The following is a 17,032-nucleotide window of genomic DNA, read 5'->3' as shown; positions in this document are numbered from 1 at the left end:
AGTTACAGCTTCGACCACCTAAACTCTTGGTCCTTACATGCAGCATTCAATTTCAAACAAACACTAAAAGGGACCTTGACCTTAAAGGTAGGGACACAGTTCTTGTTATTACTAAATCTGTCCATGCAAGAGAAAGAAATTGAGCCGGACGGACAGACTGTCAGATAGTGGGATTTTAATATGCCCACCTTTGGGGGCATAAGAATTAATGATGAAGACCCATATTCACACTTGTCTAAGCTACCTAGTTTTTGACACAAGGTGACCCATATTCATACTGGACCTAAATATCATGCTCATATTCTGACTGAGTTTCAAAACAAATGGATAAACACTGTTGAATTTTTGAACGAAAAAAGGAACTTTGGGTCTTATTTTTTTTAAATAAATATTCAGTTGCATTAAGTTGGATAAACACTTTTGAATTTATGAACACAATTTGTTCTTGATCTGACCTAGTGACCCAATGTTTTACCCATGATTACCCGCATTAAAAATGGTTATACATTTCTGCTGAGAAATATTCTGACAGAGTTTCTTGGTTGAACACTGGTGAATTTGTGACAGGAATAAGAAACTTACCACAAAATTGTGTCTAAATATTTGACCTTATGATCTAGTTCTTGACCAGAGATGACCCATATTCACACTGGTCATAAATATCATGCTGACACATATTTTGAAAAAGTTTCATTATGATCAGATCAAAACTGTTGTATTTTTGACACAGAAAAAAATTCAACAAAAACTCTTACTGACATCTGCCTGCCAGCCCAATTTTGTGCCAATTTATAAAGCTTATTTTATAAGAAGAAAATACAATATCAGGGATATTTGCCTGTCAAAACAAATGCTCTATCAAAGTGCTCTATCTAGTTCTTTTTCTAAACAAGCTTCAATGAGTAATTAAGTATCATAAAGTTATATGTAAGTGAAACCATCCAGAACCATACTAAACAGACTCTTATCAGATTTAAATGCATTTAATGATTATGGTTTTGACTGAAAAGACCATTTTAATACCAAAAGGAAACATTGCAATGCAATGAAACAAGGTTTTCAATGAATGACAGAAGAACGTCAGCTTGTGTTGTGAGAATTGTAAAGATATTCATATTCAACCGTTTTTCTTTTTTTGGCAAGTGACATTGACCTTGACCCTAGCGGCCCAAAGTGTAATGCTATGAAAGGAATCCATAAACTTTTCCTATATATAGCAAATTTGGTAACAATAAGTCACCCCCATAATAAAGATATTCAGTTTCAACCATTTTTCTACTTTTAGTAACAGTGACCTTGACCCCAGGGCCCCTCAGGGCCCCAAACAGCTATCCAAAGAAAGGTCTCCATAAACTCTTCCTACGTACCAAGTTTGGTCAAAATATGTTAACCCAAACTCAACATATTTAGTTTCAAACAGTTTCCTTTTTAATAACAATGACCTTGACCTTGACAAAAGGCCCTAAGCACAATCTCATGTAAGGTCTCATTAAACACATCCTATATACCAAGTTTGGTAACGAAATGTCAACCTTAACTGAAAATATTTTATTCTATTTTTAGCCACAGTGACATTGACCCTAGGTGCCACAAACACAATCCCATGAAAGGTCTTCAAGTTTGGTCACAATATCCCAACCCAAAGTAAAGAAATTCAGTTTCAACTGTTTTTTCTATTTTAAGAAACAATTACCTTGACCTTGATTTTAGGAGCCCCAAAGCAATCCAATGAAGGATCTCATCTTATATACTTAGTAAGGTCACAATATATCAACCCAAACTAAAGATATTCAGTTTTAACTGTTTATTTTTGTGTTTTTTTAGTTACATTGATCTTGACCTTGACCTAAGGGACCCCAAAAGCAATCGCATTGAAGTTTCCATAATTTCATACTATATACCAAGTTTTGTCACCAAATGTCAACTCAAACTAAAGATATACAGTTTTAACTGTTTTCTAATTGAGTAACAGTGACCTTGACCCTAGGGGCTCCAAACACAATTCGATGAAAGGTATTCATAAACTTTTCCTAGTTGTTACAATGACCTTCACCTTGACCCAAGGGACCCCAAAAACAATCTGATGAAAAATCTCCATAAACTCTTCTTTCATACCAAGTTTGGACACAATAATTATAATAATTGGGTTTCCATGAAAACCTGGTTAAACGGCCATGTCAGCTAATACATGACTTATGATTCATTCATTTTGACAATTTTCCAACCTGATTGTCAAATTACAGGAATACAAATCTGTCAGCAGGAAAATTACATTTAAGCTGTAATGGGATCTTATGCTTAATTTGCTGTATCAAGTCTTTACTGGAAAATAATCGAGAACATGAATATCAAGAGCTCATATATCCAATTATTCCAAGAATTATAAGAGAAATCAGTTTGAAGTATAAAGAATTCATGCCTTGTACATGTTTTATTTCAGTAACTCACAATATAGGCTACTTGAAACACCAAACTCACAGCAATGAACTTTTCTGGAGCAAAAACAAATACAATCTTACTCTGTGTTTGAGTTGGGTTTTAACTACCAAGTTATGGAAGGCAGCTGCACCCTGTCTTTTTTGGTAGCACCCTTCTGCCCTTATGGAGACCAGAATTGGCAATCTTCTTTGGATTAAATGCTTAAGACTGTCAAATATTTCTTTAGTTTTGATCAAAACTGATAATAAGATTATAAATACATACAAACATTACATAATGGCAATCAAAACCTAATATTATTTCAAATCAACACAATTCCTAAAATTTCCAAAAGTTCTTTATGGCCCTGAACAATGTGCCCTTTTCACCCGTAGCACCCTGTTCCAGCTCTGCAGCAAAGTGTCCTTAAACGTAAATGCTAAAAGCAAATGTCTCATAACCAGCCGCAATTTGCCTTAAACACAAACTCATAAACTACATTATAAAACCAATTTATGACTAGGCCTTAAAAAACAAAAATATTTGATTCGGGTTACCCGACACTTCCTAGGATATAGGTGCCGACTCTACCATTTTTATAGTCAGTTTGAAAAAAAATTAAGTGTGTTCTAACATGTAATTTAAAACCATGCTTGATATAGATGATTACTTTAACACCATGCTCCAATGATGAAATAACTTTCGTATATAAAGCCTCAAGCCTACCTACCCTACCTGTTTTTGAAAAGGATGCACAATGTAACCCTAACCAAACCATTTTTTGGGGCCGTACTGTTTCTTGTCAGAGGCTTGCTAAATAATTAAATCAGCAATCACTCCATAATTCCATTGAAGAAAAAAGACTAAATGTGCAAAATTTAGTTAAGATTAAAGTTCCTCCTTATGCTTTGGATGTTAAACATTTAAAAAAAATAATATTGCCACTCAACTACATAATAAATATTAAAACAATTTATGAATCAATAGTACAACCTACATTTTCAGCCAGTGAAATTGCAGATAGGCATTCATTAAGTACTAGGCTTAATCAACTTCCCAAGTGTTTAAACTAAAGGTCGCCTACTGCAACTCATCCTATATACACTCCCTGTGCCCATATTGCGCTGAATCAATCATCCAATCAGCCAGAGGTTGTATTCTAACTCTGTAAGATAACCTGCAGTGAAATCTAAATAATAAAGAGGGGCTTGTTCGCTTCTCGATTACTAAGACCATTTTTAACCATTAAGATTTTACTTCATGCCATCTAACTATTACATATACAATGAAACTGACCTAGCTAATTTCGCTATCTTATATCTGGCCATATAGCTGTTTATATCATTTGTATATGGCTAAAGGCAAAATGCTGATTTGCCAATAAAACTTGAAACTTGAATTTTAAAAGTACTGTTAGTTCACTGACGAACAATGTTTAATGGGAACAAGTATTTAAATAGCTTTGATAACACATTTCTGACTGCCTAAAACAAACTTCAAGTGCATGCTTTCTTTTTTTACTAGCTAAATGCAAAACAGAAATTTGTATGCTGAATTCTCATTTGCATCTTATTGAAAATGAAAGCAACACCATTCAAGAATCAATAATTTTAGTTTAATAACACATAATTATCAAGTAAATGCACCCATCTTAATATTGATTCAAGTTCCTTCTGAAAGATCTGTCATCGAAATAAGGCTTTTGTATGAACATCCCAAATTCATATACTATTGCTTGGCATCAAAAATTTGAAAAAAACAACAACCTTGCTTGGTAAAAGCCAGAATGTGCTGATTCTGACTACTGATAGATAATTAATTTTCCAACGATCTGACGATCATTTATTCAAAACCTTAACATGGTTCATTGGTTGTGATGGTGTAGAAACCATGACCACGCTCTTGACTGTGAACTGGCAATAAGACAAAATTTCATATCTCGTTAAATTGGTTTATACCTGTAAATCCGGTTTTCCTCGTTCAATTAAAAGCTTGCATAATAAAGGAAACACCAATACACTTAGTCATTTTAGATTATGAACAATTTATTCAGTTAATCAAACGATAAAATTTCAGTGAAAATCCTGCTTATCAGATTAAAACTTTTAATTGTACTGGTAATAATAAACTGCAGAAAGTGTTTAAAAGCACCAGCTGGTCCTTGATTGGATCAATATAGCAGAAGGATGTAATGTTATCTGGCTCAGTTGCTAGATTGGTGGTAAAGAAAAAATGTAGTCGTTTGGACATGAATATATTTAACCTCATCTCATTGTATCAGTCATATCATTAAGGCACCGGCTGTTGCAATTTATCATGGTATGACTTAACAAAACAGACACTTTGCTGTTGCAATTTATCATGGTATCGGCTAAAACACGGTATTTGTCCATTTTATATTTTTTGGTTGTTATACATAGATTGAAGGAAAGTGTGTGATTTCAAACTTAATTCTTTGCAGCCAAAGCATGTAACCTAGTCAACTCCTGCTGGCCTCCAAATTTCAAGTGAAAATATCAATTTGTATTCGAGTAACAGCAAAAAACATATCCCAAAAATGGCCATTTTCAAGCGTTATGCTGTCTCATTTGATTTTTTTATATATTCAAACTGTTATATATCTATTTTGCATGATGATTTGGAAAAAATGCATTACCTCAGCTTATAGAAAATTTCAAGTGCTAAATTTTGGTGGGTAAATCAAGAAAATAGACAAATTATTACAGAAAATATGACTTATTAACATAAAGTGGTGCTTTTGCCAATTTTTCAAAATCACAATAAGTATCCCTTGTTATATGCATGAAAAACATTGAAAATTCACCCATTTACAAGTGATAACTGTTTTGTAAGACTGATTATTAATCAAACTTCCAATTTTTTGTTGCTTTGGGCATTCATGATTCACATTCTTAAAAAGAAGGAGGTTCACCTGTAAGATTTTCAGGGTTAAAAAATCTGTAGAGTCCGTAACCATGGGTTTGTATCTACATATGTATTAATGACAGAAATGTGGCATTCCACAAATAAAAACCTCTGTATGAGTATGTTTAATGGCTGAAATATTTTTGGAATATTTTGATTTTAAGTTGCATTTTTTTACATATTTAATGTTACGGACACTACAAAATCTGCCTTCAAATTTTGATTTGAAATTTCCATTGTTTTCAATAGCATATTTCCTTATATTTTTTCATGGTAAAAGCAATTTTTTTATTGTGCAATATTGCATCATCTTTTAACTATTGGAAAATACCAATAAAACGGCTGATGCAACAATATTTGTGATGAATTATTGCATCATCCAAAACAACCGCCTTTCTAAGAAATACAACAGTCCAGCTGTAATGATGGAATCAGCTAAGAAAATGGCTTATTTTGGGGAATAGTCGGTCAGATTCCAGCAAGAAGTCCTTTCAAATGGAAAACACTAAAGGTGTTGGTTCCAGTGATGCTCTAGGTATGTATTATCCTTATCTAAACATTCCATGCTATGTTACGTAGGGTCCGTAACCAAAACCATATGTCTGTACATGATGCCCTGAATTAATGCAATTGTCCACATGAAATGCACATGTTGTGATGCTTATTTGTTGAAATTGCCATGCCCAACATATAACAAACTAAAATGGTCTTAACAGGTTGTTTAATGGAAATCCTATGACAGTATGACACACAATTTCATTTTGTGTAGCCTATTACGGAGCCGAGATGAAATATTTTTACATAAAGATTGGCGTGTATGCCAATGAATACAATCAGTGTTATAATATACAGATCACAGACACAGTGGATACTTGTTAAATGTACAGAATTGAAGCTTAAGTAATATTTGATTTGTACTTGTACTCAGGTTACAACAACTCTACAAAATACGGCCACTTGTTTCTAAGTCTAGTGTAAGTATGTTCAAAAACATTTTTATGAACAGAAACAATACAATTGAACCATATAGGGACATTTATACCTTTTGAGGTTTTTCTTTTCACAAAACCTGTCTTTATATGAAGATTTATATACCATATATATTAATATTCTAAGGTATACATTGAACCCAACCGTTTAAGGTTAATTAATATTCAGAATGTCTTTTTACAGAAGAGAGCCGAAAATCATCACTGCGATCCCGGAAACTTGAAAAAAATGCTGAAATGAATGCTGAAAAGAATGAAGACATAGAAAAGAAGCAAAAGGAGAAAAACAGGCTGAAAGTCAAGGCATGGAGAATGCGTCAGAAAACAGAAAACTCCACAAAATATTCTGAAATCAAAAAGAAAGACACAGAAAGAAAGAAGGAAGCTCGAATGAAAGTGAAACTCATGGCCAATTCAGATCCTGAATTAAAAGCCTCCTTAAGAAAGAAAAAAGCTGAAGAAATGAAAAGATACAGACAGAGAAAAAAGATGAAAACAACATGTTCTTCTGAAGATCCTGGTGTTAAAAAGAGTAAGAAACCGGCTCTGGAAGAAAAAAAGAAAAAAGCTGTGAAGCGAACACAAGCCTGGAGAATGCGAATTAAACTTAAGTCTCCTACAATTCCAATTGTTAACACAGTTGATGAAAATGACAGTCATGGAGAAAGCAGACAGAACAAAAGTAACTTATCCCGTGCAACAATATACAGACGAGCGCAAATGGTGAAAGGCATTCTGCCTAGGACACCAAAGAAGAAAGCCGCCATTTTAAAGAAGCTTATTGAGTCACCTTCAACATCCAAAGTACTTTCTGACCAAGGAGTAACAATGACACCAGCTTGTAAGAAGAAACTTGAAGTAGCAGATGCTATAGTGAATTCCTTGAAAGAAAGTATTTCCGAAGTAAACATTGGTGTTCGAAAAGACAGAGAAAAGAAACATGCATATGATGTAATACATGAATCAGTACTAAGGAAATACAAAAAGATCACAGTTAGTAAATATTTCAATGTGTCTTACAAGACAAGGAAGATGAGAAATGAATGGTGGAAAAAGAAACAGAGAAAAACAAGATGTGATGTGATAAGTGATCATGTGAAACAATCAGTGAAAGAGTTCTACCTGAGTGCTGAAATTAGCAGAGAGGTGCCATCCAAACGTGATGTTGTTAGAATCAAAACTCAGACTGGTATGAAAGAAACACTACAGAAACATGTGATGACAATGACACTAGAAGAAGCACACAAGTTATACAAAACAAGAAACCCCAATCATAAAATAGGACTTACATCATTCAGCAAACTAAAACCAGTTAATGTAAAGAAAGTGTCCGAGACAAGCAGACGGTCATGCCTGTGCCAGACTTGTTGTAATGTAGCCCTGAAAGTAGAAGCACTTACAACATTGAAACGAGTTGTAAAAGAGACTGACATGACAGAAGACATTAAGATTGATAAGAAGAGTCTGAGTGATGCAACATTCTGCAGCTATGAACAAGAGCCATCTTTAAAATGTGTGTCAAGAAATTGTGAAAAATGTGGAGTACAAGGCCTTCAAAAGTATTTGGCGACTATGGAAGAAAAGAACAGAGATGGGATGGTGTCATGGTATCAATGGGAAAGCATTGAAATAAAGAAATATGACAAAGTAAAGCGCTGCGTTTCTTGTGTGCCCAAAGAAGCTGATTTCAAAGTGTTTTTGACAGCTTTAGAGAAAGACATGATGGTGTACCCAGAGCATGCATTTAGAGCATCCTGGCAACAGAAACAAATGGGTGTATGTGTAGAGAAATTAACAAAGGGATCTGTAGCCATGGTAATGGATTTCAGTGAGAACTATGCATGTGTCTTCCAAAGTGAAGTGCAGTCAGGGTTCTTTGATAGAAACCAGATAACTGTACATCCAATGATGTGCTACTATAAAGAAAGTCTTGATGACAAAGATGTTACAGTAAAACATGCCATCATTGGAATAAGTGAAGAAACCAAACATGATGCGGATTTAGCAATTGTCTTTGAGAATCAAGCCATTAAATTACTAGAAAGCAGAGGGGTGAAGATTGGTGAACTCCACGAGTGGACTGATGGGTGTGCAGCCCAGTACAAGGGGAAAAAGGCGTTTGCTGATATCAGTCTCAGAAAGCAGCCCAAAATGACTCGAAACTACTTTGAAACGTCTCATGGAAAGAATGTCTGTGATGGGTTGGGTGCAACTGTAAAGAATGCTTGTTATCGTGCTGTAATAAGTAACAGGAAAGTTCTTGGTAATGCTGAAGACGTTTACCAATTTTGTCAAGAAACTCTGAATATGGAAGTAGTGGACACTGTAAAAAGCACTCTGTCGAGAAGAGAATTTGTATTTGTTGAAAATGTGAATAGAAACCGACCAGAAACAAATGTACAAACATTAACTGGAACACGGAAGCTGCACTCTGTTAAGTCTGTTGGTACTATGAGCTGAACTCAAGGAAACTTAGTTGTTACTGTGATGCTTGTGTGAATGGTGTAACATCAAAATGTGAGAATGTAGACATAGTTAATAAGTGGGAGAAAAGAAACCTTGATGTTATTAGTAAAGTCCAAGAAAAACTAAATGTAAAGAAGAAACAACCATCTAACTAGGAGCAGCCTAAAGCAACCTGCAAAGAACAAACAAAAGGACAGAAACAAATAACTTTGAAAAGAATATCGGAGACCAAGCAACCAAAAGCCAAGAGGAGAAAAATAGAAGAGACAGCAGCAACAACATCCCAACAAGATACAGCCTTTCAACCTGGTGATTTTGTTACCGTTGGGCTCAAACCGAGAAAAGGACCCATAAGTGTTTACGTTGCTGAAATTACAAGTAAATCTGAAACAGAATATGGGCTTAAATATATGAAGAAAGCTGGAAACGCATATGTGTGGCCTGAGAAGTCAGACGTTTCTCAGGAGCCAACAGAACATATCATTTCAAAGCTAGAAGCTCCTGAACTTGTCAATGAAAGAGGTCATTTTAAATTCAATACACAGGAACTCAGCAAAGTTAAAGTTAATCTGTTGAAAATACACAAACATGTGTATTTCAAATAGAAAATGTTGAGCATGTGTTGGTTCTTACAATGTGTAGAGTCCGTAACCGTAGTGCAGTCTATTTCTATCTCATACAAAAAATATGTTCTATTGATATAAACAGCAGAAACTGACTATACTTGATAGGAAAAGTGTTTATTTTAGAAAAACAATGTGCTTGGGGCACTTGGTTCTACAAACTTTAAAAGTTACAGTTAAAGTTGTGTGATCATTTTTGTCAATTTTTAGAGTTCATCGCAACTGGGATGAAATATGTTTTTTTTTATGCTTATCTCAAGCAGAGATTTTATGCGTTTGTTTGTTAACATTCTAATTGTTAGTTTTCTGTGTTAACCTGAATAATACAGACTTGTTTCCATTAAAATCTTTGTTGTTATATGCCTGTTGTAGTGTCTGTAACCTTACACTGACCTGTATGTAAAAGTCGCCAAAAAAATAAATTTATAAAAGCGACTGTAGGAAAACAAATATCATTTCCAATGACTGAAACTTTAAACTAAAAATGGACAAAATTTCATGGCCCTGCATGGAAGTTCATTTTTCCACCTTGGTGAGACACTTAGGTGGACAAATACCGTGTTTTAGCCGTATGACTTAACAAAACAGACACTTTTTAGAAAAGGATGTTATATACTTAGAGTTATTTGTTTACATTAGGTTGACAATAAATATAGATTTATCCATTGAATCAACATAAACACACAATCTTTTTAACAGCTTCATTTCAGCATAATGTTCAGTCTTGCCTTAAACATCACGATTTTCAAGCAAACTACATCAATAATCAACAATGTTCGAAGAAACTATTTTCAAATTAAGTGCAATCATCTGTAGTATTGTCACATGATACTATTATAGTAGTACGTCAGCTGTGCATGTGAGGCCTTCTATTTTAATCATGATTGTGTAACTAACATTGTTCTGAATTTCTAAGTTCAAATGAACTCATTCTTACAAAACATCAAGGATGGGTGCTCTCAATGGAGGGTCCTCATCACGAGCTCTGAGCCTCACATGGGGAAGATAAATTGCAGCAGAACTAAGGTGATGTTCACAGTACCAGGCTGGCTTACATTCAACTGTGACACTCCCCCCCCCCCCCCATTTCCTCTATGTTGCAAGCTTTCAATATCTTAGACTTTTAAACATTTGCAATAAATGCATCCGGGCAAAAACTTTTTATTAAAAGTTGCTATTTGACAATTTGAGAGAGTCCTTTTAATATAATACCCTTGAAGTGTGTCTAAATTTCTTGCATTAAATAAATCATAACAGGTTTATAGCATATACAAAAATAACGATATTCATATCACAGCACAGATATGACTAAATGCAGTATAGAAGAACAAAAGCAATAATATTGATAAAATGTCAAATAAAATTCCTAATAAACCAAAATTCTATATAATTATATCGATTTATGAACATTCAATTAGACTTTAATTAATTTTACAGTCATTTGTAATTAGTGATGTAATGATTATCGAGAAGAATCGAATAATCATAAATGACAATATATGACCGGAACAACCAATGTTGTTGGTCTAGAATCAATGTCACTGTCCCATACTATATCATATGCTGTGTATTCGCAATATAACAAATAAAATACCATAATTGAGGCATATTTTCTTGCCCCAATTTCTTGAAACTTCTTAAGCTTGACAGGTTTAAGAAGCTTATTTCAATTAGCCAAAATACATACTTAAAATCCATTTTGAAAAGTGGAAAATAGTTTATTGTATTTATCATACAGATAATTCCTATGTAAAGTCTAAAAACTGTTAAAGGAGTAAAAGGTATGCAGAGAAATGAACATCAAAAATAGTGAACTCAACTTTATACTGTCGTAAGGGACTTAAGAACTTTAAAAAAAATTGGGACTGGGGTTAAAATACCAGGAGGTTACCAAGAAACATCAATATATAGAAGGTTTTGGTACCTCATTTGGTACATCCTACCTATGCAATAAGTTTCATGTGCTAAATATTTACTTCAGGTACTTTTTGTCATCCCATAGTGTGGGTGGGGGGTGGGGGTCACATGGGTATTGCCTCCACATCAAAATAGCAGAGTTCCTCTTCTTACCACACAGTAAATGGAGACCAATAAAATTGAATTACGTTTTGAAAAAAATGTTGATTTTGATCTCTTGTCACGTTATCTCTTCCTTCTGCATACTTTGCATACTTAAAAGATTTCACGGTGTTATTATATACTTAAGAAATCATACACAAAACATTAATTTGAAAGTATGACATAAAACTGTCTCAACCATACACAAAGGCATGGTATCAGCTAATCTCTATCCAGCTACCATTGACAAGCCAAATAAATAAGTCACACATCACAAAAATATACGCCTGTATTCATGTATGTACAAATTTGTACTTCTGAGAAGTAAATACCTTATGTAATGAAAAACATAAATGAACAGAATTACATCATTTCGATTATTTTCTAACAGTCAATCGAAATACTCCTACTTCATTTGGATAAAAGAATCTGTTTTGAGTCTGATTTTTCAACACATTAATCAGCAATCATCGAAACTGAATAAAATTGATTATGATAATGAACGGGATACATATGAAAGACAACAACATCCTGTCTGTTAATGTGAAATGATATCTGATGAACTTCTGTTGAGTTTATTGTTCACAGAAAAGAAAACAACTTGTTTTCAATACAGTCTGAACTCCACAAGCATTAGACATTTATGATCATACACATAGCATAATTATCGAGCATAAAAAAAGCTCATTTGATTTCTCAGTTTCCGTTAAACAAAGCCACTACATACAACAAAGATTTTTTTTATATAATGTGCACTTTACTAGTACATTGTATCTTATAAAAAAATTCCAAACAGTTAGAATCTTTTTAAGGGTATTCAGATATTGCTTGATTATAAGGTATTGGGAATTTCTCTAGCAAATTTTATCTACATCTTCTCCATTAAAAAGTTTAAAAAAACTTTGAAAATAGTTATAAACATACTGTTGTGAGAATGCCTTCAACTGTACCTGAGCCATTATTTTGTGTTTTATCTGGGCTGTGTCGACCTGTGCTACCTTTCCCCACGGTAGAGACAGAAGGGGAAGAGTCAGTGGGTGTAACCGGCACAGCTTTTGTCTCTGACAGGAAGATGACATCATCACTGTCCACCTCTATCTCTTCCTTTATCAGCACAACATCGTCATTGTCCGAATCATCTGGAAGGCATAGAAAAATTGATGTCTTTGATAATTAATATGAGGAAGGCAAAACATATACCAATGTACCTGAACTTCAGGCGGAATTTACCAAATGGGAACCCACTTTATAATCACTACATGATGTATGGACATTGTTAAAGCATGTTCATGTTTATAGCACCTGTGAAAAGGCTGCAGCTAGTCTTGGTCTCAAACCATTGAAGCCAACCTTACAGAGTGCATGCGTCACCAGCTTGTTTTTACCTGAGGCTGTTTTCAATAACAATCTTAGATTTACCTAATTTGAATGACTTTAAAATTAATAGGGCCATACACGTAATGGAGTCACTGAGGCATATCTAAGAATAAGAACTATAATTATTGAATAGAGCCTCTGGCAACTGACTGCCGCGATTATCAGGATAGCTCAGAGGAATAGCTTTCCCTGCGGGTACAGAAGGTCACAGTTCAAACTCGGCCGTGACAATCTGAAAGACATTAAAATATGGTAGGGGTAGCTTCCTTGTCTAGGGCTTGGCATTTTTAGAGTTGTACTGGGAAAATGGTATACTCAGTACTAATGAAATGCATGAAAGTTATAGCAAGTGTTTCTCTTGTATCTCTCTCTCTGCGTCCATTTCTTCAAGTCTTCTAATAACTGGATTTGACTATGTATTGCACTTCTATCTTACGTCACTTCTGGCATTTTGCACAATTTATGCCATTTATGCCATGATGGCATCACGGCCAAATCATAATGCAGTATACAGGTGCGAGCAGACCTTAATAAACTCAAACAAACATCCCTGGCCACTTAACACCTTTCTTCTTTTTTGTGACCAGTCCTCTGCTGTACATAATATTCAACCACTCAGACTGGAAACTTGTCCCTAAAGATACTGAAGGACCTGTGCAGACAGTGATAAAGTAAACACTGAGGTTTTAAGTTGCAAAATAATGCCATACAGCTCATTATCAAATTCACATACAACCAGGTGAAGAAGTATGTTATCAGGCTGGGGTTTAATCATTTATTGCTCTAAATGCACGAGCTCCACTGGCAATAGTGGTGTCATAGTGATAACTTGCATATAATTGAGTTATCTGGGCCAATTTGCTCAGTTGGTTGAACACCTGACTAACAAGCAGTCTAACATGTAGCCATGGCAACAATACTTAGCAGTTTAAAGGAAATGTTTTATGAGATTTTTTTTCCACTACAACTGGCATTTTATAAGTAGTGGAAACATTGGTACACGGTTGTTATGCAGAGTTCCCTCAAACATACATGCCATATTTCTGAGAGGCTTCCCAGGGGATTTTGGTCTGAATTCCAGGGGATTTTGATATTACACCAGGGGATTTTTTAGCGACGAAAATTTGCGCAATTTCTGCATTTATAATATAAGAATAAATACAGAAATACACTCAAATTGCATTTATTTTTGGACTCAGTGATCATGGTCCTTCATGGAATTTCGCACTCATAATATTATTGATGCTTTCCACTGTCACCCTTGAGCAAGTTTTGAAAAAAAAAAAAAAACACATTTTTTTTCTTTAATTCCAAGGGATATATATCCCCCGGCGGGAAACCAGGGGATGGGTCGAAATTCCGGGGGATTTTTCCCCCCACCGGGGGTTATGGCATGTATGCTCAAATCATAAAATATAAAAATCCCTGACATATTCCTATTTTCCCTGACCAAACTATTGGTGTTCATAGAAACTTAAGTGGTCATCTATGACAATTTAATAAAAAGTGCCAATAAAAGATTAGTTTAAATATTTGGATTAACCAGAAAAGAAGATACTGCCTTAGCCTTATTTACTTCTTTGTCTTAGAATTAACATAGATATGCCAAAGTCTTTCAACATGACCTGTGCAATTTTTTATTCTGGGGTAAGAAAGTGCTGTATCTTACGTGCACATCTTCGCCCATTTTTAATTTTTCCTTTTAAATTTAACTGTTTGTTACACATCTCTTCCACTGTAATACAGGCTTTACTATATGGATTTGACACTCGTCAGTTTCAAGGAAATGAGGACAGTCTCATGCATTCCTGGATTTTACTCATCACTGATTCAAATATTTCAGGCCCTTCTACTTGATTTATCCTAATATATTTTTATTTATCAATGTTCACAGCTTATTGCCAAAGACTTTGAAACAAGTCACAGCTTATAATTGCCAATGACATTGAAACAAGTTAATCTACAAATATATTTCATCAGGTGCTCACGAACTTGTCTTCAGTATTAAACAGTAAAAACTATGCATGCATCATTCTGTTCAATATATTAGGAGCGTTTGATTTAAAAGTAGTAACAACAAAGCTGCAAAATCATGGTTTCCTTGTGCACAAACATGTATAGCATACCAGTGTTAAGGATATTGATTTTTCTGTAAGCCTATCCAAATTTTACATGTTTTCCATGTGAACAAGTAGTTTAATGCATTCTAAAGGCAAAATGGTTTTTCACCCCTACTGAAATATGGCTGAATCTGGTGAAAAAAACTGAGAAGAGCAATGAGTGTTTTCAAGGCACTTTTAGTATTTAATTGTGTCCTTTAATTCAGGGGTGATTTTCCAGTCTGTGGGGTAAATGTCACAGTGTCACATTGGTAACTTGCACAGATCAGAAAGTACCATTATGTCAGTTATTGAAACTTAGGATGGATGCTTTCTTGTATCTGAAAGGCTTTCATTACATTTTGAAGGTCAAAACTCTCGGGGTCATAATTACTTTCCATGCTTCAAACACATGTCGAAGGGAAACATGAGTAACATGAAAATGTTTATTCAATCGCCATGTACTATTCTAATCAGGAAGACAAATTCTTGTTACAACGGTTGTGTTCCTATATTTTTCAAAATTATTACTTGAATATAAATCAATACATCCACCCAATTGTTCTGAATGAGTAAAATATATATTTAATTTAAAAGTTTGATACGGGTTGTTGTCAGCCCGATGACATTAGCGACATGTGTTTTCTCATACTTGAATGATATTGGGCAACAGTTATGCACATTTATTTTGGGGAAATTGAAAAATTTATATGAGCGGTTCAATGTCAAAGACTTAACTGAAATTTTACCGAAAGGAAACTAGATCGATTCTTATCCACAGTAGGCTTGTAACATTTAATTTTATTTTTACCAGCCAGAGAAAATTATTTTGCTGTCAAACTTGTGCCAATTTAACCATTGCGTGAACACAACACATTATTGTTTGTGTACACTGCTTTTTAACGCTTTCAGTGACCAGTATACAGATCCTTATATGTACATGCAAGCAAGGTATTTCAGGGTTCAATCCCCAAATTGTGTATACTTTTCTGAGTCTGTGACACTGCTTGATCAATTAAACAGTTAGCTTATTCATCTTTCTCTCAAATCAGGAACAGTCAGGTACCAGTCGTGAAACTTGACATGAGTAAATATCCTCATGCAGGCAGGTTTTCCGGTGTCAGTACATTATGTGAAGTGTCTATTAGTAGTCAGGAGTTCAATTTGGTGCAAAATGATAACTCAGTGGTCAGTTATGAAATAAATTCAAGTTTTGTCCAATAAATAAATAAATGGCTTTAACAATATCATTGAATTATACTATTCCTATTCAAAGAAACAAAGGTATTGACATTATGTCCCCAAATACGACCTTACCCATCACACGCAAAATATTGTTTTTCAGAATCTAAAAATACGTAAAAAAATAAAACTTTCAACGATAAGAAAGATACACTTACCGTCTGAACAAATGACAATCGGGTCGTCCTGGGCTTCAGCCATCTCTCAACTTGATATTCACGCTAAATTTGGCCATAATGTCAGCAGAATTTTCAGGAAATTCACCATTTTTCGGACTTACTGTTTGTTGTTTTTTCTAGGAACAGAGCATTTCCTATTTTGGTCACGTGACCTGCAACAGAGTAGCCTCCCTTACTTCTAAACCGAAAGCGAAAGTAGGTAACTAGGTTAAGAATGTACGTGATGTTTACCCAGTCTTTGGAAACACAACATAATAACAATACAAAACAAAAACAAAACAATTCCATTTGTTTTCCATGTGCCTTGCCGATAGTGTTTTGCTTTGTTAAGTAAGATTAATACGTAAAATTAACGTGCCGAAAAAAAACGTAAAGCCCACGTAAATACCAGCATGCCTGATTTAACTGTCACTGATTGTAAACATTTCGAGTCCTTGACTGCTCTCATTTGTATTAAATTTCATCAACGTACTTTTTATGGATAGGAGTTTGAGAGAATAAATACACATGACATATATTTGTGTCACAAATTAAAGTACGGACTTCAGTGCACATTTATGTCGACGCTAATTGTCCGTCCATCACACTCTTGAACAACTTTAGAACTATTGATGGGATTGCCATTAAAGTTGGAATTAAGATAGATGGCACTGTGA

The 17,032-nt window shown here is 34.5% G+C and overlaps 1 protein-coding gene across 1 annotated transcript in view; it reads right to left on the bottom strand.

Moving 5' to 3' along the window:
- Positions 1-16,685, bottom strand: part of LOC128231320 (uncharacterized) — a 31,276-nt gene extending 14,591 nt beyond the window's left edge. The window contains exons 1-2 of the mRNA XM_052943978.1: positions 16,356-16,685; positions 12,430-12,618 (exon numbers count right to left, since the gene is read on the bottom strand). Of these exons, the coding sequence (XP_052799938.1) occupies positions 12,430-12,618; positions 16,356-16,398 (232 nt within the window). The 5' untranslated portion in view covers positions 16,399-16,685. The remainder of the gene's footprint in view (positions 1-12,429; positions 12,619-16,355) is intronic.
- Between the last annotated feature and the right edge of the window lie 347 nt (positions 16,686-17,032).

Source organism: Mya arenaria, chromosome 4 (genome assembly GCF_026914265.1).
Source record: "Mya arenaria isolate MELC-2E11 chromosome 4, ASM2691426v1".
NCBI lineage: Eukaryota > Metazoa > Mollusca > Bivalvia > Myida > Myidae > Mya > Mya arenaria.
The sequence above is the reverse complement of the archived record's forward strand: the minus strand, read 5'-3'. Positions and strand labels throughout refer to the sequence as shown.